Here is a 27,535-nt window from a genome sequence, read left to right on the forward strand (position 1 = left end):
GATAAATTGGATCCTCGTTGATTGTATCAGAACATATATTAAAACTATCGAAACACTGTCTCCTATCCTGTATATATATGTATAGAAAAATAAATTTGTTTAATGTTTAAGGAAATAACCGTTTTAAAACAAAAAGAAAAAACACAAAGCTACCATAAACATTGGGAAAAGAAATTAATATTTAAATGTGGCTAGCCACATCATGTGACCAGCCATCACGGGTTAATATTTTAGTGTTATAGGAGTTATTCGGTGAGTGTTAATACAGGCATTGTTGTTAGAATCGCGATCCGGATCGTGCGATCCTATGATCTAATTTTAGCCAAACGATTCGGATCAGATGTAGAATCACATAGCAAGCAGGATCGATGTATGTAGGATCGTGTAGGATGTGCAGGATTAGGTAGGATTATGCAGGATCAGGTTGGATCGTATAGGATCGGGTAGGATCCTATTTGTTACTTCAATTATTATTGGATTGTACAGGATCGGTCAGAATCGGATAGAATCGTGTAAGATCGGCCGGAATCGCGTAGAATTGGTCAAAATCCTACATTTTACTTATTAAAATGAGCCTAAAGTAATCAAACTTTTCTCTAAGCCAAGAAAATTACTATTCAACTACTTAAACTATAAATATTTTAGCATTTTCATGGCTTAAAAATTATGTATCTAGTTATGTAGCAACCTTTTATTACTCTTTTTACCAATTTCGTAGGATCTCACGATTCTACTATTCGATTTTACCGATTTGATCTCACTCTCCTTACCGATCCAATATGAGATCCCGATCCTAACAATCTTGGTTACAGGGATTACTCTTCAGTGTTATAGGATTACTTGACCAGCATTACAGGGGTCAGGGGTTACTTGGTCAGCTAGTACTATTATAGATGTTACTTTGCTCTTTTATAAATGGCCACTGCGCACGTACAAGACTCGCCTTTTTTTTTTTTTATATTACTTTTGTTGTTTATGGTAAGATTAATTTTTTTAGGCTAAATATCTTTTCAAAATTGTATTAATTGTGAATGGATATCAAAATCACACATCAATCAATGCAATTAATATTTTATTTCATTTATTAATTAACTTTTCCGTAGCTCTTACGATTATATTCTTCCTACCCCATTTTCTGAATTTTTTTATTGTAAATGATAATTAGATTATCCAATCTCACGAGACTCAATTCTTAAATCCGCCATTAAAAAACAAGGATTATTGCATAATAAAAAAAAATTGGCATTGACCAACATTCTTAGTTTTATTATTATCATTGCACCACTCTAATGAAAGAAGAAAAATAAAGTTTAATCATGCATACATTATTATTTAGTATTCAGTACTTGCAACCAGCAGGTCCACCAAAATAAATAAAATTCTTCCAATTTGAAGATTCATCATCATCATCTCTATCATGATTATCATTTGTACCAAGAGATGTTCCATGCCAAATATCGTAACATCCAGGCCTTGTCATATAATATTCAATAGCTTTTTCATCAGGAAAACCTTGTGGTGCTCTTAGCTCTAGCCACTTCATAAGGCATGCGACTGAAAAATTTTCCTTAGAGAAACGACCGCTTCCCATGGCCGGAGTCGGCTCCGTGATCGGGCTTTTAATTTCTCCTCCCCACCCCGCTTCTGTTGCTCCGTTGGCTAGGCTTGTAAACAACTCAATCAATCAATCAATCAATCAATCAAAGCCTTAATCCCAAAAGTGGGGTCGGCTAACATGAACCAAATTTGATTATTCCGTGTAGTCATCAACATAAATCTTTCTCCTCCATCCCTTACGATCCAAAACTTCATCCTCACGTAAATCCATGCACTTCATATCCTTCCTCACTCCTTCCAACCAAGTCATCTTTGGTCTCCCTCTTCCTCGTTTAATCCCTCCATGGTCCCACTCTTCCACTCTTCGCACCGGTGCACCCTCGGGTCTCCGTCTTACATGTCCAAACCAACGCAGACGATTTTCCCTTAATTTATCTACAATGCCCGCCACACCTACTTTCTTGCGAATAACCTCATTTCTGATTCTATCTCTTAAAGTGTTTCCACACATCCACCTTAACATGCGCATTTCCGTAACCTCCATCTTTTTAATATGCTCTTTCTTAGAAGCCCAACATTCTGTACCATAGAGCAACACTGGTCTTATGGCAGTCCTGTAGAATTTTCCCTTCAACTTTAAGGGAATGCTGCGGTCGCATAACACTCCCGTGGCCGCTCTCCATTTAAGCCACCCTGACTTAATCCTGTGGGTCACGTCTTGATCAATGTCACCATTCTTCTGGATGATCGACCCTAGGTACTTAAAACATTCACTCATGGTCAAATCCTTTCCATCCAAACTCACCACTTCATTGCTTGTCCCCCTCTGAGTGCCAAAACGACATACCAAATATTCAGTCTTACTCCGACTTAGCTTAAACCCTCTAGATTCCAACCTTTGCCTCCATTGCTCCAACTTGGCATTAACCCCATCCTTAGTCTCATCCACCAAAACGATATCATCTGCGAACAGCATACACCATGGAACCTCATCTTGAATTGGTCTAGTTAATTCATCTAGAACCGTTGCAAAAAGAAAAGGGCTTAATGCAGACCCTTGATGCAATCCGATTGTAATAGGGAAATCTTTTGTCAACCCTCCGCATGTCCTCACATTTGTTGACACATCCCGATACATATCCTTAACTAGGTCTACATACCTTCGTGGGATACCTTTCTTCAACATTGCCCACCAAAGTATCTCTCTTGGCACCTTGTCATATGCCTTCTCTAAATCAATAAAGACCATATGAAGATCTTTCTTCTTTACCCTATAAAACTCCATCATTTGTCTTATCAAATGGATTGCCTCCATAGTAGATCTCCCAGGCATAAAACCAAATTGGTTATCTGAAATGCTTGTGCATGCCCTCAACCTTTGTTCAATCACCCTTTCCCACAACTTCATAGTATGGCTCATAAGCTTAATTCCTCGATAGTTAGAACAATCTTGAGCGTCTCCTTTGTTTTTATAAACCGGGACCAAGGTGCTCTTCCTCCAATCTTGTGGGATCCTTGTAGCCGTCCATATCTTGTTGAAAAGGTTTGTTAACCAATCAATACCAATCTTACCCAAACACCTCCACACCTCTATCGGTACCCCATCAGGGCCAACCGCCTTCTTAGGTTTCATCTTCCTCAGTGCAATCTCCACCTCTACTCTCCTAATCCTTCGCACATACTCCATGTTGATTTCTTCATCACTCATAGAGGTATCTCCTATCACAACTCCATTACTTCCATTAAATAATTCATCGAAGTACCCCTTCCACCTGTCCTTGATGCCCTCCTCTTGCACTAGGACCATTTGGTTCTTATCTTTGACACACTTCACCATGCCAATATCCTTCCTTGCCTCTTGTCTTCTCTTTGCCATCTTATAAATGATCCTTTCTCCCTCCTTGGAATCAAGCTTTTCATAAACCTCCTGATATGCCTTTTCTTTTGCTTGGCGAACAGCTGCCTTTGCCTTACTCTTAGCCTCCTTATACGCTGCAAAGGTTTCATCACTCCTACATTTTCCTAAGGCTTGATAGCATTCCCTTTTTTGCTTAATTACTGCTTTCACCTCTTCATTCCACCACGAAGTATCTCTCTGTACCGAAGTTCTTCCCCTTACTTCCCCTAAGACCTCTTTGGCCACTCTTAGGAAACAGTTCTTCATTCGTACCCAAGTCATGTCCGGATCCACCTCTCCATCCCAATCCGCTTCTTCAATTACCTTTTCTGTAAAAACCTTAGCTTTTGCATCCCTTAGGGTCCACCATCTTATCCTTGGTTCTTCTTGTCTAACTTTTTTCTTCGCCTTCTCTTTCAGACGAATAGTCATTACCAATAGCCGGTGTTGGGTGACCACACTCTCCCCTGGGATAACCTTACAGTTTATGCAACTTTGTCTATCTATGCTCCTTGTGAGCAGGAAGTCTATTTGAGTTGCATTTGCTCCATTCCGAAAAGTTATCAAGTGTGAATCCCTCTTCTTAAACCAAGTATTAGCCAAAATTAAATCATATGATTGGGCAAAATCCATAATAGCTTCACCACCGGCGTCCCTCTGCCCATACCCAAAGCCTCCATGGACACTCTCATAGCCATCTCGGCTCGCCCCAACGTGCCCATTTAGATCCCCTCCAATATATAACTTCTCTGAGTGGTGGACACCCTGCACCACCTCGTCTAGGTCCTCCCAAAATTGTCGTTTCTCTTCTGCATCTAAACCCACTTGGGGAGCATAAGCACTGATAACATTCACAATCTCCTTGCCACATAGCAACTTCAGCCTTATCAACCTATCGTTCTTCCGATAGACCTCGATCACCTCTTTTGCCAACCTCTCATCGAGAACCACACCAACTCCGTTCCTAGCTCCACCATTCCTTGTTCTGTGGCTCGTTTCTTGCCCAACATACCATACCTTATACCCCAAAACCAAGCCTCGAGCTCCTTCTCCTGTCCATCTTGTCTCTTGGAGGCACATGATGTTCACGCGTCGTCTTTTCATTACTTCTACCAATTCTGCTGATTTTCCCGTAAGAGACCCCACATTCCAAGAACCAATCCGCAAACTAAATTCTTTTCTCCCACGCTCCCTCCTGATCCCAACTCCAAGCCCTTGATTATTTGACACCACAATTGGGCAATATGGCGCGTCGCTTCTGGGCGACGACCTAGCAACCCTTACATACTTATCACTGCACCCGGGTCTGGGAAGTGCAGCGCGTCGCTCAGTAGGGAACGCCCCAATGGCACGCCCTTGCTCATTTGACACCACACTCGGGCAATGTGGCGCGTCGCTTCTGGGCGACGACCTAGCAACCCTTGCATTCTTATCACTACACCCGGGTCTAGGAAGTGCAGCGCGTCGCTGAGTAGGGAACGCCCCCACGAAAATATCTGTTTGGCTCATGTCATGGGATGTGACGAAGTTTTATACTGGCTGTCACTGGCCTACCGTAACCCTCCTCCTTTATCCAGGCTTGGGACTGGCAGCGGGAAACCCACTGGCGGAGTTCTAGGCTTGTAAACAACTCCTTCGGCCAATATCCAACGGTTTCTTCTCCGTTTAGGAGAAACCAATTCTTCGTTTTTACGTCCTAAGTACACATCAATAGTAAACAATTATTAACATGTAAAATCGTACGTAACATGTAACACGTAAGTGACACAATTTTAATTAATCAAAAATTGGGATAATTAATACGCGAATAGTTACCTGTTGTACTGAAAGGTCTAAGAAATATTGGTGACCTAATCTTGTTGATACCGGACTTAAAGCTTGGCCAAGGGTGACTTTTTGACTAGTTTGTACAAAACCTGGACATAATGCATTGTTACAACCCGTGCTCTTCCCGCTATCTATCTGTATTTATAATCATAATAGTCTCGTTATCAATTACTTGTGTAATTAATTTAATACAATATAATCATAAAAATCGTGTTATCAATTACTTGTGTAATCAATCTAATACAATATAATATCAATTGTTGTTATTGATGTATAAAAGATGATATGAAGAACATGTTATTGATGTATGTATAGCTCAAATATCTTACCGTCCAATATGTGTATAGTGTAGGAGAGTTGGGATTTAGATAAGGATTTACCTGTAAAAAATTCATTTCTAGAGATGTAAGTAGTTAACGAGAAAATACGATAATTTAATGGGACAGAGGGAGTAGTACTTACAGCCCATCCTGCTACTATAGCGTTAACATTAAAACCATCGCCACTTCTAACATAGAAAGTAGCATCACTAAGTTGGTCTGGTTTCACATCATTTAGGTTCCATATGTTTATTTTCCCCGCTGCTCCTGTGTTTGGAGTAGCTACCCCTATACTCGCAATCTACAAAGCATTACAATTTGGTTGAGTAAATAAACTTATTGTTACTCCGTAGTATTAGTCTGTTAGGCATGACAATGGGTCGTGCACGCAGATGAACTACCACATAGTATTTCAAATAATATTAGTGGTTTACAATAAATTAATGCGAATTAGATTTGTTTAAAATTTTATAAAAAATACAATACTAGCCTAATAGTGCTGCTCGAAACAAGGCATAACGGCTCATTTGACTTGCAATCATAAATTAAGGGCATTAAAATATGACAGCATGCCAAATGGGCCATTATGCAGTCATATTATTGCATAATTGCATGTAATAATTTATGGGTAATGCTATATGTAGCCATAAGGGCTATGTATAAGCATTAAATACACCATTGGAAATTGTATAAAATTAGGAATTCATGACAAAAACACGCGTAAATCAGTGTAATTAGTGTAATATTTTTATAATTTCTTAACTTTTTACGATTTTCAAGTGTAAATTTAATGCTTATATGTAGGCCTAAGGGCTATGTATAGCATTTTCCATAATTTATTAACAAATTTCAATATTATAACTCAATAAGGAAATTTCGATAATTCAATATTATTGCATTACTGCATGTAATAATTTAATTTATGAACAAATACACATATTTAATATTTTCAATGAGTTTTCCTTGTAACAATTAAGGGCATTATTGCATGTAATAAATAAGAGATTGCATTAAAATACGTACTCCTTCCGTATCTTAATTAGATGCCTACTTCTCTCTCACAAATTCTTAAATGAACCTAGTTCACACTAATTTATTGTGGATCACTAATATTAGAGAAATTATGATTGTTTTATTAGTAAAAAAAAAAAGGTCACTATAATAAAAATAAGGTCACTATGTTGAAATAAAAGTCATTTTGGTAATATATAGGCTATAAGAGGTTAAATTTTTTAATGAAATATTTTATATACTGGTCAATATGAAAAATAAAGGTCACTATGTTAAAATTAGGGTTATAACGTTGTATTTAAGTTCACAATAATATTAAATGTTATACAAGTTTTAATAAAGGTTACTATGTTAAAAATAAGGGTCACTATGTTCAAAATAATGTCAGTTGCGTGTGTATATTATTGTGGACCAGATCCACGCAAGTCTTTCTGCTTCTCTCTATTATGTGAGTAATAAATGATAAAAATAGGCATTTAAAATATAGACGGAGGGAGTATATTCAATGAGTTTTCCTTGCAATTGTTGCAAAATTATTACTCCGTACATCATCTGATATTGCATGTAATAACTTTGCAGCAATTATTGCAAGGAAAACTCATTGAAAATATGTGTATTTGTTCATAAATTGTCGTAAATACACAATATCAATTGAGCCGTAATTATAAATAAGAAAATTTTTTAATTGGTAAAGACCGATTACCTCATTGACTAGTTGAACATCATTAGGGTGACCAAATTTGGAGGAATTTGAAGTTGAAAACGTGGTGTCATATATCTTTGAGGAAATCTCCATCATAAGATCTTTCTCTTGTATCCTTTTAATGAGCACCGTTCCTTTTGGACATCTCATGTTCTTTGGTTGAAGTTGAGAAACACTCAATATTGAAGATGAATTATCATTTAATTTTGTCTGCTTTGGAATCTTGAAATTAGGTTTCATCTGCACATTTAATCGAAAAATTGTTCATTTTTTTTAGAGTTTTTTTCATAACAAAATTTATTGATTTATCGCAGTTAAAAAAATATATTAATAACAATCCGTGATAATAATAATAACAATAATAATACTCCGTAATTATAATAAATGTTGAAGAGGAAAACAGTCAAACCTGTATAGAGTGATTCTTTAGGGAAGAATGATCAAATGCAAGTTGCTTATGAACATCCACACAGTCCAAAACATCACCATGTTGAGTCTAATTAATTTAACAAGCAAAATAAATGGAGTTAGTTAACTTCACAAAATTAGCTTCGATTTCATGATTTATAATAAAATTAATATTTACACAAATGCAAGTTGAGGATGGTACTCACCACAAAACTTTTAATTGCTGGTTTGTTGATGAGTTTGAGTCGCCTTTTAATGGCTAGTTTTTCAGCTTGTGACAGTTTAAATTCTGATCCTCGTACCAAATTAAGATTATAATATGGTACTATTAATAAAACCAATAACATTAACAAATGTTTCTCCATTTGATGGTTTTACGATCGGAACTATATAATAATATATGTGTAGAGCAACTCGAAAAATTTATGATTATGAAAGAAAAATATGCGAGTATATATAGCTAGAAAAAGCTATGGAGTATTCATCAAGAAGGCTACTTGGACAAGCTAGCATTGATTATCCAATCGCAATATTAATTTGAAATTTAATACTATTCACACACATTTTTTAATTTTCCGTTTAATCAAGAATTTTTAAGTCCCAATTGGTAAAAGTTTATAGTAGTAACTTTTAATCCAAAATATTTTCATTATTTGATTTTTTTTTTTTATTTTATTACAGCGATCATCTGTTGATTATATTGTATCATCACATTTCATTTAGAAGTTCAAGCTGTCCAAATGTAAATGTTATGACTTATGAGTGGATAGTCTTTACATAGTTCTAGGCTTTATTTCATTTAATAATGCATGGTGCAAATATATTGACAAATGGACAAATAAAATAGAATGGTTTTTCAAAATAATTAAGGTTATCAAATTAATTAATTAGACAACTATTGAAACTTTGATAGTCCGAATGAAATTGGGAAAGACTTTTCAACAGCTATAATAAATATGTATCAATTGTAATTTCTCTAAATCTGACCCTAAATATGTATCAATTGTAATTTCTCTAAATCTGACCCTACAAATGTAAGGCACAATGTTGTTCCTTGAATTATGTTGACCTTGAAGTGTCTTTTAACTATTTCTCTAAAAAGGTCAGTTACACAATTTCCGACCCTAATAAAGTATAACCAACATTCACTTCGTATAAATGTAATTGTCGTCCGCAAATTTGCCCACCAACAAAACAGGGATTTTGCTAATTAATTGGGAAACTAATCAATATTACAGTCTGTGGACTTTGCTAACTGCTAGGATTTCTTGCTATATGTCGATGTCGAATTTCAACAATTCTCCAATAGCAAAATTCTCCCAAAACCCAAAAATATTAATGGCTTTGTTCTTTTGATCAGCTTTCAGAGCATAGAAGAGCAAAGAAGGTATCAGCACAACAAAACAACTTTATTTATACTCAACGGATGAAAAACAAATATCAGCAAAGCAAAGCAGACCACAACAGCTCAAAACAATAAGACCTAAATCTATTTGATAGCTAATTTGAAAAGTAGGAAACTGATCCGATATTTATATATATATTTTTTTTGGTAAAATATATATAATGATTCAAGCATCGGTTCCAAACTTCTAATAACAAAATTATAGGGTACAATTACCGATAATATTTTAAAGCTAACGTGTATCCAAGTATAAATCCAAATATATTTTAATCCAACTATGCTATGCGTTTCCCTCCAATTGTCCCAATAACCGGTAGCTTGCTGAAGGATATATATATATATATATGATTTTAATTGCCACGTGTCAACACATGACTGGTAAAAAAAAACTTTAAAAAAACCTCTAAATTCCCAGCCACCTTCCCCACCGTGAAACCCTAACCCCACCCCTAAACTCGCTGAAAACTGGCTGGCCGCCCCTCTTAACCATCAAAATCAATCAGCCCTTTACCACCCATCCATCCACCCCGACCTTAAACATTAAACCACCAACCCGCCCATCGAATTGAAATCAGGCACCCCCAAAACCACCATCATCTTTACTCACTGCTTGAATAACGTTGAGAGCATCTGATTCCATCCAAATGCAAGCATAACCCAACCGTCGAGGGTAGGTCGGTTGGGATTGTCGAGCACAACCCAGATGTGAGCATAACACAACACCGGTTGGTGGCTTTTGGGATCGAGGTGGCTGGATGGGTGGTTTTAGGGATCGGGGGTAAGTTAGTTGGGATGGTAGAGGGTTGGCCGATCAGTTTCGATGGTTAAGGGGGTTGGCCAGCCGGTTTCCTGGCGAGGTTAAGGATGGGGTTAGGATTTTGCGGTTAAGTGGGAATTTTGATTTTCTAAGTTTTTTTTTTATTTTTTAAATTTTTGACCAATTGCGTATTGATACGTGTCATTATAACATGTTATAACAGGTCGTTAACTTGGTGTTGATCAATTACGAACATTAGAGGCAAACACATAGCATAGTTGGCCTGGGATAGATTATTAAAAAAAATTAACCTTAGTTGGGATTCACTTAGGATTATTATTAGAAGTAAATCGCCAATAGTTGGGATTCTTAAAGCATATTTTTCCAAAAAAAATGAGGGAAAGAAAGCTGCGTTAACTAAACTGGGGTTGTGTTTTACCAAAGTATCGATGGGGTTAGATTTTTATGAAATTGCATTGTCGCGGGATTTTTTTTTTTTTATTTTTAACACAATTGTCCGTAAGAGTATTATTTTAATCTATCATTTATTCAATTAGCTGAAATCATGATGTAATGAATTCAAAATAACTAATTAATATTATAATCTACCGGAGTAACTATTATCATATCGGGTATTTTGTCGGGTCATTTTCTACTTTATATGGAGTATAAAGTATTTGCCTTATTTTATTCAAAAAAAAAAAAAAGTATTTGCCTTATTACTTACGGTTAGTATTTGAGTATGCCAATACTTGATTGCCTTGTAAACGTCTGATTGAATAATTTTGTTGCACACAATATTTAACAAGATGGGGGTGTAGCTCATATGGTAGAGCGCTCGCTTCGCATGCGAGAGGCACGGGGTTCGATTCCCCGCACCTCCACATTTTTTCATTTTTTAAGTATTAAGCAAATTTTTTTGGGTCATACTTTTTCCCACCATCTTAATATATCTTGACAATCTTGTAACGTTGATCATGTGAAGATTATAAAAATAAATAAAAGATTATATCTTTGATTTGTTTTCCTATACTCAGTATTGAATAAAATCAGAATGGATGCTGGATTACATGAACCAGGCTGTTAATTCAATCCATTATAATTGTTTCATAATTTATACGATATGATCATAATTATGTCCTTTATTTTCTACCATGTATGCAATGTGTCCAAACGATGTGGCAACCATTGCATTAACTTGGTTCTTTTTTTTTTTAATGATGCAGAGTATAATTTGGCCATAATAATAATTCACATATAATAATTGTAATTACCTTAAATGGTTATAATCTTATACTTCCAAATGTAACGATCTCGAGTATCATTAAGAATTAGATAAATACATGAAGAAATTCAAGTTTGTCTATTTTTTTTATAGGGATCTGTCTTTCTTCTTTGATTTAATCGTCAACTGTTTAGAGGTAAGAATTTCAACAATGTTCTTTACTTATGTTTTGATTTATTGTTTTTCTTATTTGATTTTTTGTTCTATACTTATGTTTTGTTCTTAATGGATGCTCAATTGCCACTATATATACTTATGTTTTGTTCTTAATTATCTATTATTGTTTATCAAATTATATGTGACTTGGATATATATGTATGTATGACATGATGAATTCATGAAGTCATTACTGGTCTATTTAGTTGATATAAATAATTCAACATGCTATCCCATTTATATATTGAATGTAATTCTTATTGAAGATTCGATTTCTTATTTAGAATCTACTACACGCATGATATGTTAGAGGTTACTGATTATGTTAATTTATGATTATGGCGCGTGAAAACAACACAATAGATAAACATTCTTGTATCATGCAATGTTTTCTAGTAGGCTTTCATATAAATATTACTGATACGTGATGATGTACTAAACAAAAAAAATTTGTTTTACAAGGATTACATTGAAGAGAGGTCAACCAGATATTGCTGGTACAGAATGAGTGACCAGGGTGAACAATATGAGCACAGTTGGGAGTTCGAAAGAACTGAAAATGATATGGATTCAATTCGTGTTGATCATCACTCTAGGCCAAGTTTTTCAAGTGATCAAAAACAAATTAAGCCAAAGCCGGCTATTGATCTTTTCTCCGCAGAGGAAATTGCTCAGCTAACCTTGCATAACCTTGCACATCCTACTGAGGAAAAAGAAAACGACTCGAGTTTTGGAGAACCTAACCAGCCAAGCAAGACTCAAGAGAGAAAAACTCCAAGGAGGAGAACAAAGAAAACATGTTACCAGAAAGCATCAGATGCTGCATTGCTGAAATTGAGAAGGCATATGGTATCATTGGTACAAGAAATTGATACCACTAGGGAGGAATTGATTGCATGGATGCACAACGAATTGAAATTTCCCTCCAAGAAAATCAATTCTTTTAATCCTAGTACGGATAAGATCAGTCCCTTCATTCCTAGTGGAACACGAGTCGGTCAACAGCAAACCATGAAGAGAAGCAGAAGATCTCCGATCTATATTTTTAACCGTAGGAGAGAAACATCAAGGCAGATTGCTGAAAATTATGAAGGTGCTTGTTCAGATAATGGAGTTGCCATACTGCCAACAGAGGGTGAACTTTATTTATGATAATAATAATGAACAATAAGAGACAAAAGGAAAAGGAGGCAATCACTTCTGAAATAATGAACCAGAAACATGTTATTGATGATAATAATGCAGGTGAATTAGCTGCAAATAATTATCTGACACTGCCTACCATCATGCCTCATAATCAAGCCATAAACAGCGAAAGAAATGCCAATTTGATGAACCATCATCAAAACAACACAATCCCTACTCAACCTGTTCTAATGAATTATGCAAGTGCTAATGGACGGAACATTGGCTTAACAATGGGAAGTGGATTTTCATTTCCAATAGTTCCTCAAGGATTGAATAATCATAGACGATTTGGGGTACAAAGCCTACAATACCTTACTCGGAGCACCATGATAGTGTCATCGTCGGGAAGAGTTTCTACTGGGAACCATGCTTTTATGGGAAGTTTTGGTACTGTGAATACACAACAAATGAATTATTCTCAACAAGGTGGAGTCGTCATGGCGGCGTTACAAGGCCAACAAACCCAAAATGTTACAACTGGAGTCCCTACCCAAGATTTGCCTTAGTAAGCAAGCCAAGAGAAGGATCAAATGTGCGCAACAAATGAGGCAACCTTTGCTTGCATATGCGTCAGTGAATAAAGGGATCAAATGGTTAATTAAGTTATCCATATAGAATTGGTAGCATTTTATTTAAATTATATATGCATAGTATATAAGTTCTTAGATCGTAATATTGTTTGCTTAAGATATGTATCAGTCTTTCCTTTACCGTTAAAATTTGTGTTTTCTTATTTCATCATTTAATGAACCACCGTTTATTTATATGATCATATAGAAACAGTACATGCATGAACGTTATTGATCTCCACTTTATATAGTTCTAACACGTGACAAACTAAGAAAATGTCCATGTGCTTTGTCTTGGTCTAACTACAAGATTTGTGTCTTATTTGGTCAATTGGTCGTTCTAAATCTTCCAATCCCATACAACACTACAAATTTTTTTTTGGGTCCCATACATTTTGTTTTGCAACATTTTCTCCAATACGGAATAGTAAGCACTAAAGTATGTATGGGCAGTGCACCCAGTTAAAAAAAAAGACGGAAAGAATATTATTCGTAGGTGTTTGTAAAAAAAACATATTTGTTTTTAACAATGAACATGCATTACTAAAAAAATATAAAAATATTACAAAAAGAACTTGATAAAAACTTTGTTAAAATTTCATGAAAAATAATACATTAACGGAAAAATTCTTTACCAAAGATTTCATTTCCCAGTATTAGTTTTCTTTCTCTCCAAAAATTCAACTTTCCATAATAATTTTATTCTTCTGTTTCTGAAATTATATTCAACTAAAAATAATTCAAGATTTCATTTTCAAATTAAATTTCAAAATTCAAAATAAAATATGTTAAAAGAACATATGTTAAAGAACTCATCACCTTAAAGAACATACGAGCATCTTTCAAAAAAAAAAAAAAAAGAGCCAAATACAAAGAACATACGAGCCAAATTAAAATAACATATATCGTATTATTGAAAACCAAAAAACATGTTTAATCAACATATGTTAAAGAACATACGATTGAATGAGGCAGGAAGACGCTTGGGAGTTTCTTGGGGACCGTTTTGCCCCTCATCCTTGATAACCACCGTTCACGGCAATCATCTTTAGCCGGTGATTTCTTCGACCACCATTAAAACGGCCCTCTGATCAACACAAAAACCCAAAAAAAAAAAACATATGTTAAAGAACATAAGTATAGAAGAACATATTATCAAACATATATAGGTATGTTCTTTGTCAAACACAAACATGGTCTTTTTCAAACACTAATATGCATTTTTTTTTTTCAAACACTAGCATGTTCTTTGTCAAACACTAGTATTTTTTTTCCATGTTCTTTAAAATATGCCTAATGTTCTTTCCGGATGCACCATACTATTTTCAGTAAACTACTCGTACTACTTGTATTTATTTATTAAAAAAAAAAACAGTAGTATAACCTACTAATAGTCTAATAACCTCCACAATCCAATTTATTTATACTCGTATTATTGTTCGGTTTGAAAAACGATTAAAAATCTTAAACTCTTTTGAAGCCTAAATTCCAAATTAACTTTTTATTTAACTGTTAATTTAAAAAAAAATTATATCAAAAAGATGGGTAAGAAACTCTTGTAAATGCTAAGAATAACAAGAATAAGACATTATAAAGGAAACTAGTATTAAACCCGCGCGTTGCACGACTGTTTATTGTATTTTTGATTTTTTATTGTAAAAAAATAAACATCAATAAAAATAATATGGGATCTCAACATCATACATAACGGGTTAATATATATTTTTTTTTAATATATAAACATTACTATCGAATCTTATAGTAATTGGCAATATTATAACAATAGTGTTAGGTTAGCATTTTTAATGTACAATACACATAAAACTCTGTCAAATTTAAACAATTTGTCATCTATAATAGTTACAATTTATAAATGTTGTATTAAAAAAATAGATCAAATAAAAAATTGCTGCGCAAATCTAATTCAAATTTACAAAAATAGTTCTTAAAAAAAACCAAAAAAAAAAAAGAAAATATCAGAAAACAAAAATGAAGTAACAAAAATTAAATTCATAATTGAGATCGTTAAAAAACAAACTCAAACCTTAAACATTGTAAAATAATTTTTTTTTTTTTTTACACAGTAAAAGTAAATTAATTATGAAATTTGTTTAAAAATCCAGATGAAATTTTGAGACACATTTTTTTTGAATGGTAAACACAATTTTTTTTTTCTTTGTTAGGCAAGTAAACACAATTGTTTTAAATAAAAAATTAAACATCAATGATCCAAAGATACAAAAGCATTTGAAAATAAAATTAAAATCCTATATAAACTTAATAAAAATCAGATCTGAAAAAAGTGATAATTGATAAAATTTAAAAATATTGAAAATAATAGAAAAAAAATTGATCATTTAACATTGAAATAGAAAAAAAAAATTATACAAATTTTTATGAAAACCTACACAAATTGTAAAGAAAAATTTGTTTAAAAAATAGAATTCAAAAACAACGAAAAATTAAAAAGAAATTTGAAAAAAAAAAAAAACTGAAGTGTAAATAAAGTGTAGATCAAAAAAATACCTTTGAATGCTCCTATAAATTCAATACCGCCATTAGTTTTTGAAATTTGTACAACTTGAAAATAATTATTTTTATACAAATTATAGACTTTGGGTAAAAGAGTAGAATGGTAAAATCAGTGAAAGAGGGGGAAGGTAAATTATTATTTATTTTTTGTGTAACTGAAAATTTATATAATGAATATAGTGAAACCCAAAAGACACATATGAAAATTGATATTTTAAAAGGATTGTAATCATTTAGGATAAACCTGAGACTTTTTTTGTAATTAATTTTTTTTTAACATTTTAGTTGAAACCATATATATATATATATATATATATATATATATATATATATATATGTATATATATATATGTATATATATATGTATATATATATATGTATATGTATATATATATATATATATATATATATATATATACATATATATATATATATATATATATATATATATATATATACATATATGTATATATGTATATATACATATATATATATATATACATATATATGTATATATACATATATATATATATATACATATATATATATATATATGTATATATATATATATACATATATATATATACATATACATATATATATATACATACATATATATATATACATATATATATATATATATATATACACATATATATATATATATAAACAGGAAGAGGACAAGTGTCCTTTAAACATATACATATATATATATATATATATATATATATATAAACAGGAAGAGGACAAGTGTCCTTTAAACTTCCTGTTTTAAAATAATAGTATAGATATATATTAACCTTGCTTTGTTTTTGTTGATTTTTTTTTTTTTTTTTGAGGAAAAAGGAAATGTTAGACCCTGTTTACTTCACCTTAAAAAAAATATTCGGTAAAAATAATTCCAATTCAATAAAAATCATTAACTTTAAAGAAAAAATATGACAAAGAATCAGTAAAAATAATTTCAGTTCAGCAAAAATAATTCACTTCAGTAAAAAAATTAAAGAATATATTCAAAAAATTCTAAATTTTGAATTAGACTATTTTTGGCCTTTAGAATTTAAAAAAGCTAAGTTAAACCCAAGAATAAATGCATTAAATACAGTAGATAATTTAATATTTGTTCCTTAACTTTTAAGTTGACTCGGTTCAGATAAAAAAAGAAACGTTTAATTCTGCAAATTCATGATTTGTAAGATGCAAAATCGGTCTTACAAAGTAGTTTTTTTTTTTTTTTTTCCCAAAAGTTTTTGCATGCTTCTGGTATACAGTAATTTTAATGTACATCCAGTTATTATATATCAAAAGCTATCCTTAGTCCCATAAAAGTTACCCTTATTACTTAGTTACTTTTAGGGTGTATTCTATTCACCTGATTTTTACTTAGCTGAATGATAGGCGTGTCGCGTACCTAACAAAAATAACCTAACAAGACCACTACTATGTAGACGGGCAAGTAAGGGTCGCATCCCAAGAGACTATAGTTCAACTAATTAATTAGACTCAAGTAACTGCTAAGCAAGTAACCAAATCAAATAAGTGAGAATTAATAACTAAGAACAATATCAACTAATAAGCAATAAATAATAATACTATGGAATTAATCAAGAACTAAAAACATCTAAGATTAAGTATCCCCACTAATATGAATCAATGCAATAGAACAATCCCTTTCCCTCAATTAAATCAATTAATATTTCACAGGACAGATGCTCCCTAAAACAATACTAAGAGTTTCTTTCGATCAACTAATAGCTTCCCTAACATGCAATCATGCCTATTTTCATGGAATCATACATATTAAAGACATTGAGAACGGCATCCTATAAGTCCTAGCAAGAACAATTAGCTATTTTCATGCATAAAAGCTCCAACTTTTAATTAGGGTTCTAATATCAATTAAGAATCAACTTTCGTTGTAAACCTAATCACATTCAATAATACTATTTCTAGTTAATCATTGATAATAAAACCAACCCTAACAAAGAGGAATTATAAATTAATCAAATTGGAAATTGGGAATCAAATAACACATCAATCCATATTAGGGTTCAACCTAACCCTAGATTATGAAACTACTCACACATGATAATAGAAATAACAAGAAAAATAATTAAAGAAAACATAATAACAATAGAAAATTAAAGAGATTAAAGATGAAAGAGAAATACTTGAAATTGAATTAAGATGAATGTTTCAATGGAGTTCTATGTGTTCTATCCAAAACAACGTAGAATGGAAAAGGCTATAATAAAAATTAGATGTTTTAAAATAGGGTTAAAACCCCTATTTATACTTTCCTAAAAATAAACATAAATAATAAATAAAATAAATCTCCTGCGCACACGTACACGGCCGTGTGCTGATGGGTACACGACCGTGTAGCTGACCTATACTTGATCTTCAGATTTCATCATATACGTACACGGTCGTGTAGTTGAGAGGTACATGACCGTGTAGGTAGACTTCATACGGAGATGGAATCACACGACCGTGTAGCTCGTGGTACATGACCGTGTAGCAAACATTCATACTTGGAACTATCGCATGACCGTGTAGTTAAGGGTACACGACCATGTAGCATGTAAGCGTGGATGGAAGAATCACACGACCATGTAGCATATGGTACACGGCCATGTAGTATTATCATCAATCATCATCTATCACTCCAGCAAAGCTCCATTTCATCCTGAAATCACAATATAACAACCAAACAACCAGTATAGAAGAAATCGAGTCCAACTTGGATAAAACATACAAAAACACGAACTATAAGTTGAAATTCTATAGTAAACGCATTCCAAATAACCCAAGAATAACGGTATAATATCGACTTATCACTGAACTTATTATCCCTTATTTTAATTATAAATTAAACTTGCCCTTGATTAACCCTTATCACAACTTATCTGAACTTATTTTTCCTGAACTTATCTTATCTGAACTTATCAGAACTTATTAACCCTTAACTGAACTTATCTGAACTTATTAATCCTGAAATAAGTGAAAATAAGGTGAACAGGACAGGGCCTTAATCTTATAAAACTACCCTTAAACTATCAAAACTTACACAGTGTCACTAAAAGTTATCAATATTTCTTTCTTTTTTATTCTCGACATAATAAATTAGTAAATTACTGTATACCTGTTTTTTAAAAATATTTTTTTTCTTTATACTAGCACTTCTTCTGTTTTTTAATTTGACTTATACACTATTCATGTGATTTATTTTGACTTATACACTATTCATGTGATTTACTTTGACTTATACACTATTCATGTATTTTACTTTGACTAGTTTTGACGGTTTATACTAAATAAAAATATAAGCATGCGGATCTTGTTAGATTCATTTATATAAATTAATATTTTCATAACTTTTACTAATCTCTCGCCTAAAATATTGATGGTCAAAATTGTGTCTCGTCAAATATGCAAGTGCGAAGTTTGACTCTAACTTAATGAAAAAAAAAAAAAAAAAAAAGTGTCTTAGTTGATAGAAAACGATAAAGAACTTGACCCATGAATATTTGAAAGCAAGAAGATTTATTTAAGATGAAAAGGCATAATTTTATCTTCCACCTTTCAAATTAGCGTTCTTGACAAAAACCAACACTTTTGCAGAAAACAGGGAAGAAAAAAAAAAGAGTAAAGTACAAATTATTTCGCCATTTTCAATTTTTTATACAGCTTCAAATTCTTCTTCTTCCCCGTCAAAGAAACTTGTTAAAAGATAAAAATTTTGCTTCTGCTATAGTTGCGATTTCTGTTAATTGGTTCATCAGTTGATGCTCCGAGGTTTTTTCTGCAGAAGACAACATAGTATCAAATCAAAACACTGATGAATTTTCAGAGACTAAGCTTGTCTCTCTTACTTTGTACTCTAGTAGTGAGTGTCAGAGCTGGGGACATTGTTCATCATGATGATAAAGCTCCCAAAAAACCTGGGTGTGAGAATGATTTTATTCTGGTAAACTTATAATTCTCTAATACCCTCTTTCTATTTTGTTGTAATTTCATCTGGGTTTTTCTTAATTGTGCTGTTTATTTGAGTTTATGTATGCAATTTCATAATTTGATTTTCATCTGGGTATATTTTGATGCTTGTTGGAATGAAAGTTTGATGAGTATTGTTATGAACTTATGATTAAATTTGTTTTTCAATTTATACTATGGATTATTTGTATAATTGTACTAGTATTTTTTTTTATGCTTGGGAGAGTTGGGACTCGGGAGGAAATTTTGGGTGTTAAGGGAGCCGGAAATGGTAATGATGTAGGCAAGATTCGATCTTAGGTTTTCGGACCACCCCAATATAACTAAGTTAGTTGGCATACATGAGAGTACTTCTTTTGAATCCTGATGATTAAAAATTTACTTGTTTTGTACTGTTAGGTAGGATGATTCAGTTTGTGTTAAGGGTAATTCTTAAGCTAGTGACTTGTTTGCTCTAGAAGTATGATTGATGATTTTGTGGTGATGGCCTCCTTGCTTAGGTGAAAGTGCAAACATTAGTCGATAACAACAATGATCAAGAATTCGTTGGTGTTGGTGCAAGATTTGGTAAGAGGATTGTTTCGAAGGAGAAGAACGCTAAAAACTCGCGCCTGGTTCTTTCTGATCCTCCTGATTGTTGCACTAAGCCAAAAATAAAGGTTGCCATCTATTAACTTTTGTGAAGTGAATTGAGATTGCATATATCTCCCTCTTTTTTTCTGCTCATTCATGAATTGTATGGTAGCTTGCCGGAGATGTCATTATGGTACACCGAGGTCACTGCAGATTCACCACCAAAGCGAACGTTGCAGAAGCTGCTGGTGCCTCAGCAGTTCTAATTGTAAATGATCAAAATGGTAATTTTCTGAAAACTTAACTCTCTTTGCTTTATAGCTGTGTTGATTATGAATAGTCAGCAGATAAATGGCTGTTAAAAGAGCACTTCTGTCTGTTACTGTCTGTTAACGAGCCTCCAGATAAATAATCTTATCATTACCAGAAGTCTCCGCAAGTTGCTAGGTTGTCATAATAAGCTCATTTATGTTTTAAGTTTCCCTTGCCATTACAATTGTTTGATTAATATACATTAAAGGTAACAGATGTTAAGCAATAAGCATTGATGTTTTCTAGGTTGCCTTTGTAAATTCAGAATGTAAACAGCTTGATTCCCTCTATCCTATATTGTTTGCAAGTTTTGGAATTGGTGACACAACATTGTGTGAAGAGGGATTACTATGTGTTGGGAACCCTGTCATAATGCTAGGGGTTTTTTTTGCTAAAGAGAATCTGTTTTACAGTGATTGGGACTTTGAGAGACTATTAACTAATGTTTTGGAATGTGAGGATGCTAGCTTCAAGGGGTTCTGCCTGTTGAGATTATATTATGACTATGAATTCATAGTGATGGGTACATGATTTGAAAAGAATGGACTATGAACCTTGTTAGATTATCTTTTTCTGAGAATTAAATATCTTTCTCTTATCACTTTTTTGGCCACAATCAACAAAGCTTTAACTACATTTGTTTTGCCATATAAATTCCTTGGATGTCAGAAATGGTAACAACAAGTAAGACATTGTGTTATGAGTAAACTACTTTTTTTGAAAAAAAAACTTAACTCTGAGTCTCTAACTAATCTGAGAGTAAACATTATTTACTCCACGGCAAAAAGTGTAAATGAAATGTAGGACAGAGAGAGTTGTGGTTTTAAAGAACTGATTAATCGCCTTTGCTAACCCATGTATTATGACAAATACTCTAAGATTATGGTCCCTACATTTCCCGTAAGACTATGAGTAATCATTTTGGACTTCAGTACTGTTTGTATTTTATAACTTTTCTCCTGGATAATCCTTTGTAAGATGTTACATTTTTTAGAGGTATTGTGTTTTTGATTTTATAGAAAGACAAAGGATATAGTATCCAACAGTTAGGCATGAAATAGAAAAAATGCAGGAGACATTGTATCTATAGGCTTATATGAGTACTAATTGTTCAAAGAAGTGGACTTGGTCAAAGGAATTGAAATATGATCTATGTAATGTGATAGTGCGAAACTAGAATCGACTATGGTTTTAATGACTCATCTTTAGTGTCATCCTTCTAGTCTTTGGTGACACTGTGTCTCATTGAATTTCCAAGTGTATAAAGCGAGAACATGTATAATGTATGTAGTACCACCATACATGTTGCAGTAATCTGATCATTTCTCTGAGAGTTTTTGTGACACCATGAATCTTAAACAGGCTCATCAGAGCGCCATTTATATTAGTCAGGCCATTTTCAGTCAATCTTCTGTACTAACCAAGAGTAGCTTAACTGGCTGTCAAAAAAAAAAAAAAATTGTAGCTACACACACACATTGTGTCTGTATGCGTATATGTATTACGTGTATACGCATACATATGTATATACACTAATACAAATACATACTTCGTATGATTTAATTTGGAATGGATTATAAAATCAGCTATTTTATTTGTTTGTAGAACTTTACAAAATGGTTTTGAACCTGATGAGACTGATCTCAATATCCATATACCTGCGGTTATGCTCCCTCAAGAAGCTGGTAAAACATTGGAGAAACTACTGTCAAATGGTTCTTCAGGTTAGCTTTCACCCACTCACACTCTTCCTATCATGAATGATGAGATTTCTAGTTGAATACTTTCTTTATCCTAACTTGATGTACATGCTCTTAATATATCATCGCATCTCAGTGTTGCCTTGAATCACACCACATGATAATCTCTGTAAAGTGTTTCTAAACATTTGTCTCCTTTGTTCAGTATCTGTGCAACTGTACTCTCCACGACGACCGGTGGTTGACATTGCCGAAGTGTTCTTATGGTTGATGGCAGTTGGCACGATCCTGTGCGCATCATATTGGTCAGCTTGGACTTCCAGAGAAGCAGCTGCTGAGCATGAAAAACTATTAGAAGTAGGTCTCTTTAATAATCTATTATCCAGTTTTATTTTGTATTTTTGTTATCTTGGCGTAAGGGGTAATATGAATGGGCATGCAGGTATTATTGATTAATCAATAGTAACGTATCTCCTTTTATTTATGGTTAGCTGCTGATTGTTTGTTGCAAATTTATTTCTTAGGATGCTTCAGATGAACTCTCAAACATGGGCTCTGGTGGTATTGTGAACATCAGCACAACATCGGCTCTGCTGTTTGTTGTTGTAGCTTCATGCTTTCTCATTATCCTTTACAAACTGATGTCTTCTTGGCTCATTGAACTATTGGTGGTGCTTTTTTGCATTGGTGGTGCAGAGGTTAGAATTTTTTTCACAACTTTTTTCCCTTCCTTTATATTAATTTTTGATATATACTTCCTAATCTCTGCGATATAAACAAATCACCTTCCTCAGATTTTGGCTATTAGAACAGACCTACCACTTCTGTACTTCTGAATAGCTTTCTTGTGTTCTTTTATTTTTCAGGGCTTACAAACATGCTTGGTTGCTTTACTTTCAAGGTACATATGCTCCTAATTTTGTTCCTAGTGAAAACTGAATGCCACAGAAAACAATCCGAGTTCTGTAATACTTTGGCAGTTATTTATGTAACACCGTCATTACTTAGTTTGCTTAGGATATAAGAGGCTTAGTGTTAATTCTCATCAATGTGTATTTTCTGATCTCTAATGGCCACAAAAATTACAACTTAGAGGATTACTCATTGCTTCTGCCGGAACTTATTTCATCAAATTTGCCAACTTAGATAATCTGCTAAGAATTAACATTTATAGTACTGTGATGCTTCTTAAATATCCCCTCCACTCCTTCAAGTTTGGAGTTCCTTCGATCTCTTTGAGTTGGTTACACTTCCTCTCTCTTCTGTTTTCACCACTTCCTACTCTACACAAAGGTACCCACATGGTTGCCTGCATATATTCAACTAAACTATTATATTGTATACTTTTTTCTCCCACTTGTACCCACTCTTATACCCTCATTCTCTTAAATGTGCATGCAAGCAGTATTTGTAACTCAAAAAATTTAAGGGACTAATGTACAAATTCATTATGTCTAATTATCACATAAATTTTGTAACAATTCGATTTACATTGCAGATGGTTCAAGTTGTTTGCTCACTCATATGTGAAAGTACCTTTTCTTGGAGCTGTCTCATACCTTACTTTAGCTGTTTCACCGTTCTGCATCACATGTGCTGTGCTTTGGGGAGTTTATCGAGATCTCCAATTTGCTTGGATTGGTCAAGATATACTTGTAAGGATGAAACACTGTACTGTTACATCTTGTATAAAGTTATTTTAAATATACATTTGTCGTTCATAATATTATTCTAGTGTTGACTTTATAATCGTTTTTATGACAACTCAGGGAATCTCTTTGATAATGACAGTTATTCAAATTGTTCGGATTCCAAATCTCAAGGTAATGAACCCCTCCCTTGTCCTCTCATCTTTAAAAACAAATTGTTGAGAGAAGTTACTCAGATGCTATCTTAGTCGTCTATATAATTTTCAATAATTTTAGAAGTAAGGGATTGTTGTCTTCCCCAAAATGTGATCTTTTACCCTTATAAAGAAAATTATTGAACTTTGAAACTGATTCTATACTTGGACTAAACTTCTCTTTGCCTGCTAAGGGTGACTGGGTGAGCACTGAGCAGCATATCAGGCTTGAAATTTAGGGTTGCAGTATTTGGATGTGCCCCATAACCGAAACAAATATAGGGAGGGCTCCATTTCTCAATTAAAGAAAGAACACTTAGTGAAATGTAATAATTATATACTCAGTCTAAAACTTTCTTGACTAGGTAGAATTATGGGCTAAAAAATTGTTAACTTGTGCTTTCTAATTGTCTCTAACATGTCCTGGATCTTCTACTAGTATTTGTTGATTATCATTTGCCTTTTTTGCACATTTTTCCTGAGCTTGTGAGTTTTTTTTTACTCAGAAATTTGGTTGACCGTTGAGGTACCTTGTGGCAGTAACGGAGAAAAATAGTTACTCTGTACAACTTATAATCCTGAAAACCTTGTTTTAAATTCACTCTGTCCCTAATTATTTGCCCCATTTGACTTTTTACGGACCTCAAGATACATCTTAGAACATTAGTATCTCCAATTTTATACTTACAAAAATTATAGAAATATGATATTCTTAAAGTAAGCATTGTAACGAATCTAACAAGATCCCACTTGATTATATTATTCCTTATATATTAGTGAGAATTTGTAGTCAAAGTTTTTAAAATTTGACCCCAAACTATACAATAGGGAAACATATAGGGACGGTGGGAGTGCATGCTAATTTGGTGCTAAGCCCTGCTATCCTCTTCCTGAAAATGAAAATAAGTTCATGGAAGAATATAGCTTTCCTGTACTATTAGACCTTTAGCTATGAAAAAGCTCAACCTGGCAGAAACTGTTCCAAGTTGGGGAAGAGCAGATCCTGACCCAATCTGAACAGCTATTGTGATGCCGCACTGTAATTTTGAAATTGTATGTGCTTGGAATCATGGATATAATCATACTGTTTTCATAGTTGTCTCATTTGAATCCTTGAGAGCTAGCTAGGAAGCATGGATAGTTCAATTGATCATCGTACCCGTACCAGAAACCTGTTCCACACCCGTATCGTAATTCGTACTGGGTATTTTTCTTTTTCTTTTTTTTTTTTTTTTTTGAAGAAATTGGTACGGGGTATTTGATTTTATTTTATACTTTTTTTTAACAAACTTTGTTTTTAATGAATTCATTTTAATGAATTTTTAATAATTCTCTTCATCTTCTTTAAATATATAAATTTGGATGTATCAAATAATATTGAGAATTTCATAAAATCTTCTTTTTAAGAATATATTTATATTATACTTAAATAGTCATACCCGTATCCTCTATTTTTAAACTAGTGTATTACGTACCCGTCTCGTATCCGTACCCAATTTCGTACCTGTAACCTGTTCTTATGCAACCTAGCTTGGGAGTGCTTTCTTTGACAATCATGAACAATTGGTTTACTATTGAGATAAATTATTTGGTTAAATTTGTGATGATGTATGTTTACAGTTTACTATCTATGTTATGTGAACCAGGTGGGTACGATTCTTCTCTCCTGTGCCTTCTTGTACGACTTATTTTGGGTCTTTCTGTCGAAGAAGTTATTTCATGAGAGTGTGATGATTGTGGTAAGTAAAGCTTTATCTACCACTGTTTGGCTCAAAAGGTTCACCGAAATGCATACATTATTTTAATTTTAGTGCCTTTTTTAATATTTTTATTTTAGGTAGCTCGCGGTGACAAGAGTGGGGAGGATGGTATTCCGATGCTGCTGAAGGTTCCACGCATATCTGACCCATGGGGTGGTTATAGCATCATTGGTTTTGGTGACATCCTTTTGCCAGGATTGCTAGTAGCTTTTTCACTAAGGTAGTAATGAATATTGCTCTTGCCTAAGGTTTTTCATAGTTCTTGGTACATTTCTCTGCCCACCCAATTTATCCCTAAGTTTGTTTTTCTACTGTTAGTGAGAAGGGCCTGCCAACCTAAGCCCGTACAACCAGGCAAGGCACGAGTTCTGGTAGAAAAAAAGAGTAGAAGTTTTAAGCAACCTCATGGAATTTTAGTAAGTCTACTGATGGTATATTTTTTTTATATATCTGTTTGACAGGTATGATTGGTTGGCGAAGAAGAGTCTTCGAGCTGGATATTTCTTGTGGACGATGATTGCTTATGGATTAGGTTAACAAACCTGTTTACCTTATCTTGTTCCCATTGCTCATTCATCTTTGTTAGTTTGTTATTTAAAGCATGGTGCATAAGATCAGCTCTGATCCACATTGTTAACTTCTGACAGTTTTGTATAATTGATCTTCCTTTTGATGCTGATTCTTATGTGAAACTTTTGAACGCTATTGACAGGTCTTCTCATTACGTATGTGGCTCTAAATTTGATGGATGGACATGGCCAGCCTGCCTTGCTGTATATTGTCCCTTTTACTTTAGGTATGTTTCCTGATGCACCACAAAGGCTTTATCTGCTTAAAAGACTTCCACTCGGTTTGGGATTTAAAGCAATGTACGGTTTGAATCAAAGATCCTCATCAGTCATTTGTTATGTTAATGCTATAACCAAACAATCAACTTAGTGCATGAAGCTCTCAACCGTAGAGAAATCTGACCACTTAATTATTCACTCAGTGTTACTGGTGCAATTGTGTAGAGACCGTAAACAATTAATTATGATGGAAGAACTCACACACAGAAACATCACTTTTTACCGTCTAATATGATTGGCGTGAATGCCAGGAACATTATTGATGCTAGGAAGAAAGAGAGGCAATCTCAAGAATTTATGGACAAGGGGGGAACCCATCTGGCCTTGCTCTCATATGCAACTTCATAAGCCCGAGGAATCAATTCAAGGAAAGTAAACCCTCGATTAACATTCGATGTGATTACATAATAGGGATATGTAGTATATTCAGTAGATCACTAATTGACTACTAATCCTCTAACTTCTAAATCCTAACAGAGGAGTGCTAGGAGAGTGCTCCCTTAAATCCTATATAGTATATTGCCTAGGAGGCTATGACCAGAATGTATGTATGGTCTGCTTATGTTTCTAAAGTAACTCTTTAACCTGATTATGTATACTTTTCATGATGAGCCGTGTGCAGGAAACTACTTATTATACGTGTAATCATCCTAATCGAGATGAGTAACTTCCTTCAGGTCATGTGCTTTTCATCTTGTACATTAGTAACATCATTGAGCTGATTATTTGTGTTGATTCAATTTCTAGAGAATGGAAAATTTTCAGGAAATTGTCTTAAAATTATCGAGAACAGCAGATGAAGATAATTCGATTGTGAAACATTAGGTGTGGAATAGAGCTAGCTAACATCCGGTTTTTTTTAGCATTTTTTACTACACCATTGTGTGG

General features: G+C 33.4%; 1 protein-coding gene, 1 non-coding gene and 1 pseudogene across 3 annotated transcripts; 2 read left to right on the forward strand and 1 right to left on the reverse strand.

The window, feature by feature from the left end:
• Nucleotides 1-1,339: 1,339 nt before the first annotated feature.
• Nucleotides 1,340-8,088, reverse strand: LOC145566824 (protein neprosin-like). Its single transcript, XM_081626119.1, has 8 exons — nt 7,930-8,088; nt 7,725-7,811; nt 7,316-7,555; nt 5,744-5,902; nt 5,611-5,661; nt 5,270-5,416; nt 5,055-5,150; nt 1,340-1,537 (listed from the first exon to the last, which is right to left on the reverse strand). Exons 1-8 carry the CDS (start codon nt 8,086-8,088, stop codon nt 1,340-1,342), a joined length of 1,137 nt encoding a protein of 378 aa, XP_081482245.1.
• Nucleotides 8,089-10,696: 2,608 nt separating this feature from the next.
• Nucleotides 10,697-10,769, forward strand: TRNAA-CGC (transfer RNA alanine (anticodon CGC)). Its single transcript has one exon. It is a non-coding gene; the product is annotated as a tRNA-Ala (tRNA).
• An 8,506-nt stretch (nt 10,770-19,275) lies between these two features.
• On the forward strand, nt 19,276-27,252 carry LOC145569142 (signal peptide peptidase-like 2; annotated as a pseudogene). Its single transcript, XR_014096055.1, has 14 exons — nt 19,276-19,585; nt 20,112-20,270; nt 20,357-20,468; nt 22,102-22,220; nt 22,402-22,553; nt 22,721-22,894; nt 23,063-23,097; nt 23,695-23,851; nt 23,966-24,019; nt 25,686-25,778; nt 25,877-26,019; nt 26,261-26,331; nt 26,512-26,595; nt 26,899-27,252. The product of XR_014096055.1 is annotated as a signal peptide peptidase-like 2 (transcript).
• Nucleotides 27,253-27,535: the final 283 nt, after the last annotated feature.

The sequence above is a fragment of the Chenopodium album genome, chromosome 11 (assembly GCF_948465745.1).
Source record: "Chenopodium album chromosome 11, dcCheAlbu1.1, whole genome shotgun sequence".
NCBI classification, from domain to species: Eukaryota; Viridiplantae; Streptophyta; class Magnoliopsida; order Caryophyllales; family Amaranthaceae; genus Chenopodium; species Chenopodium album.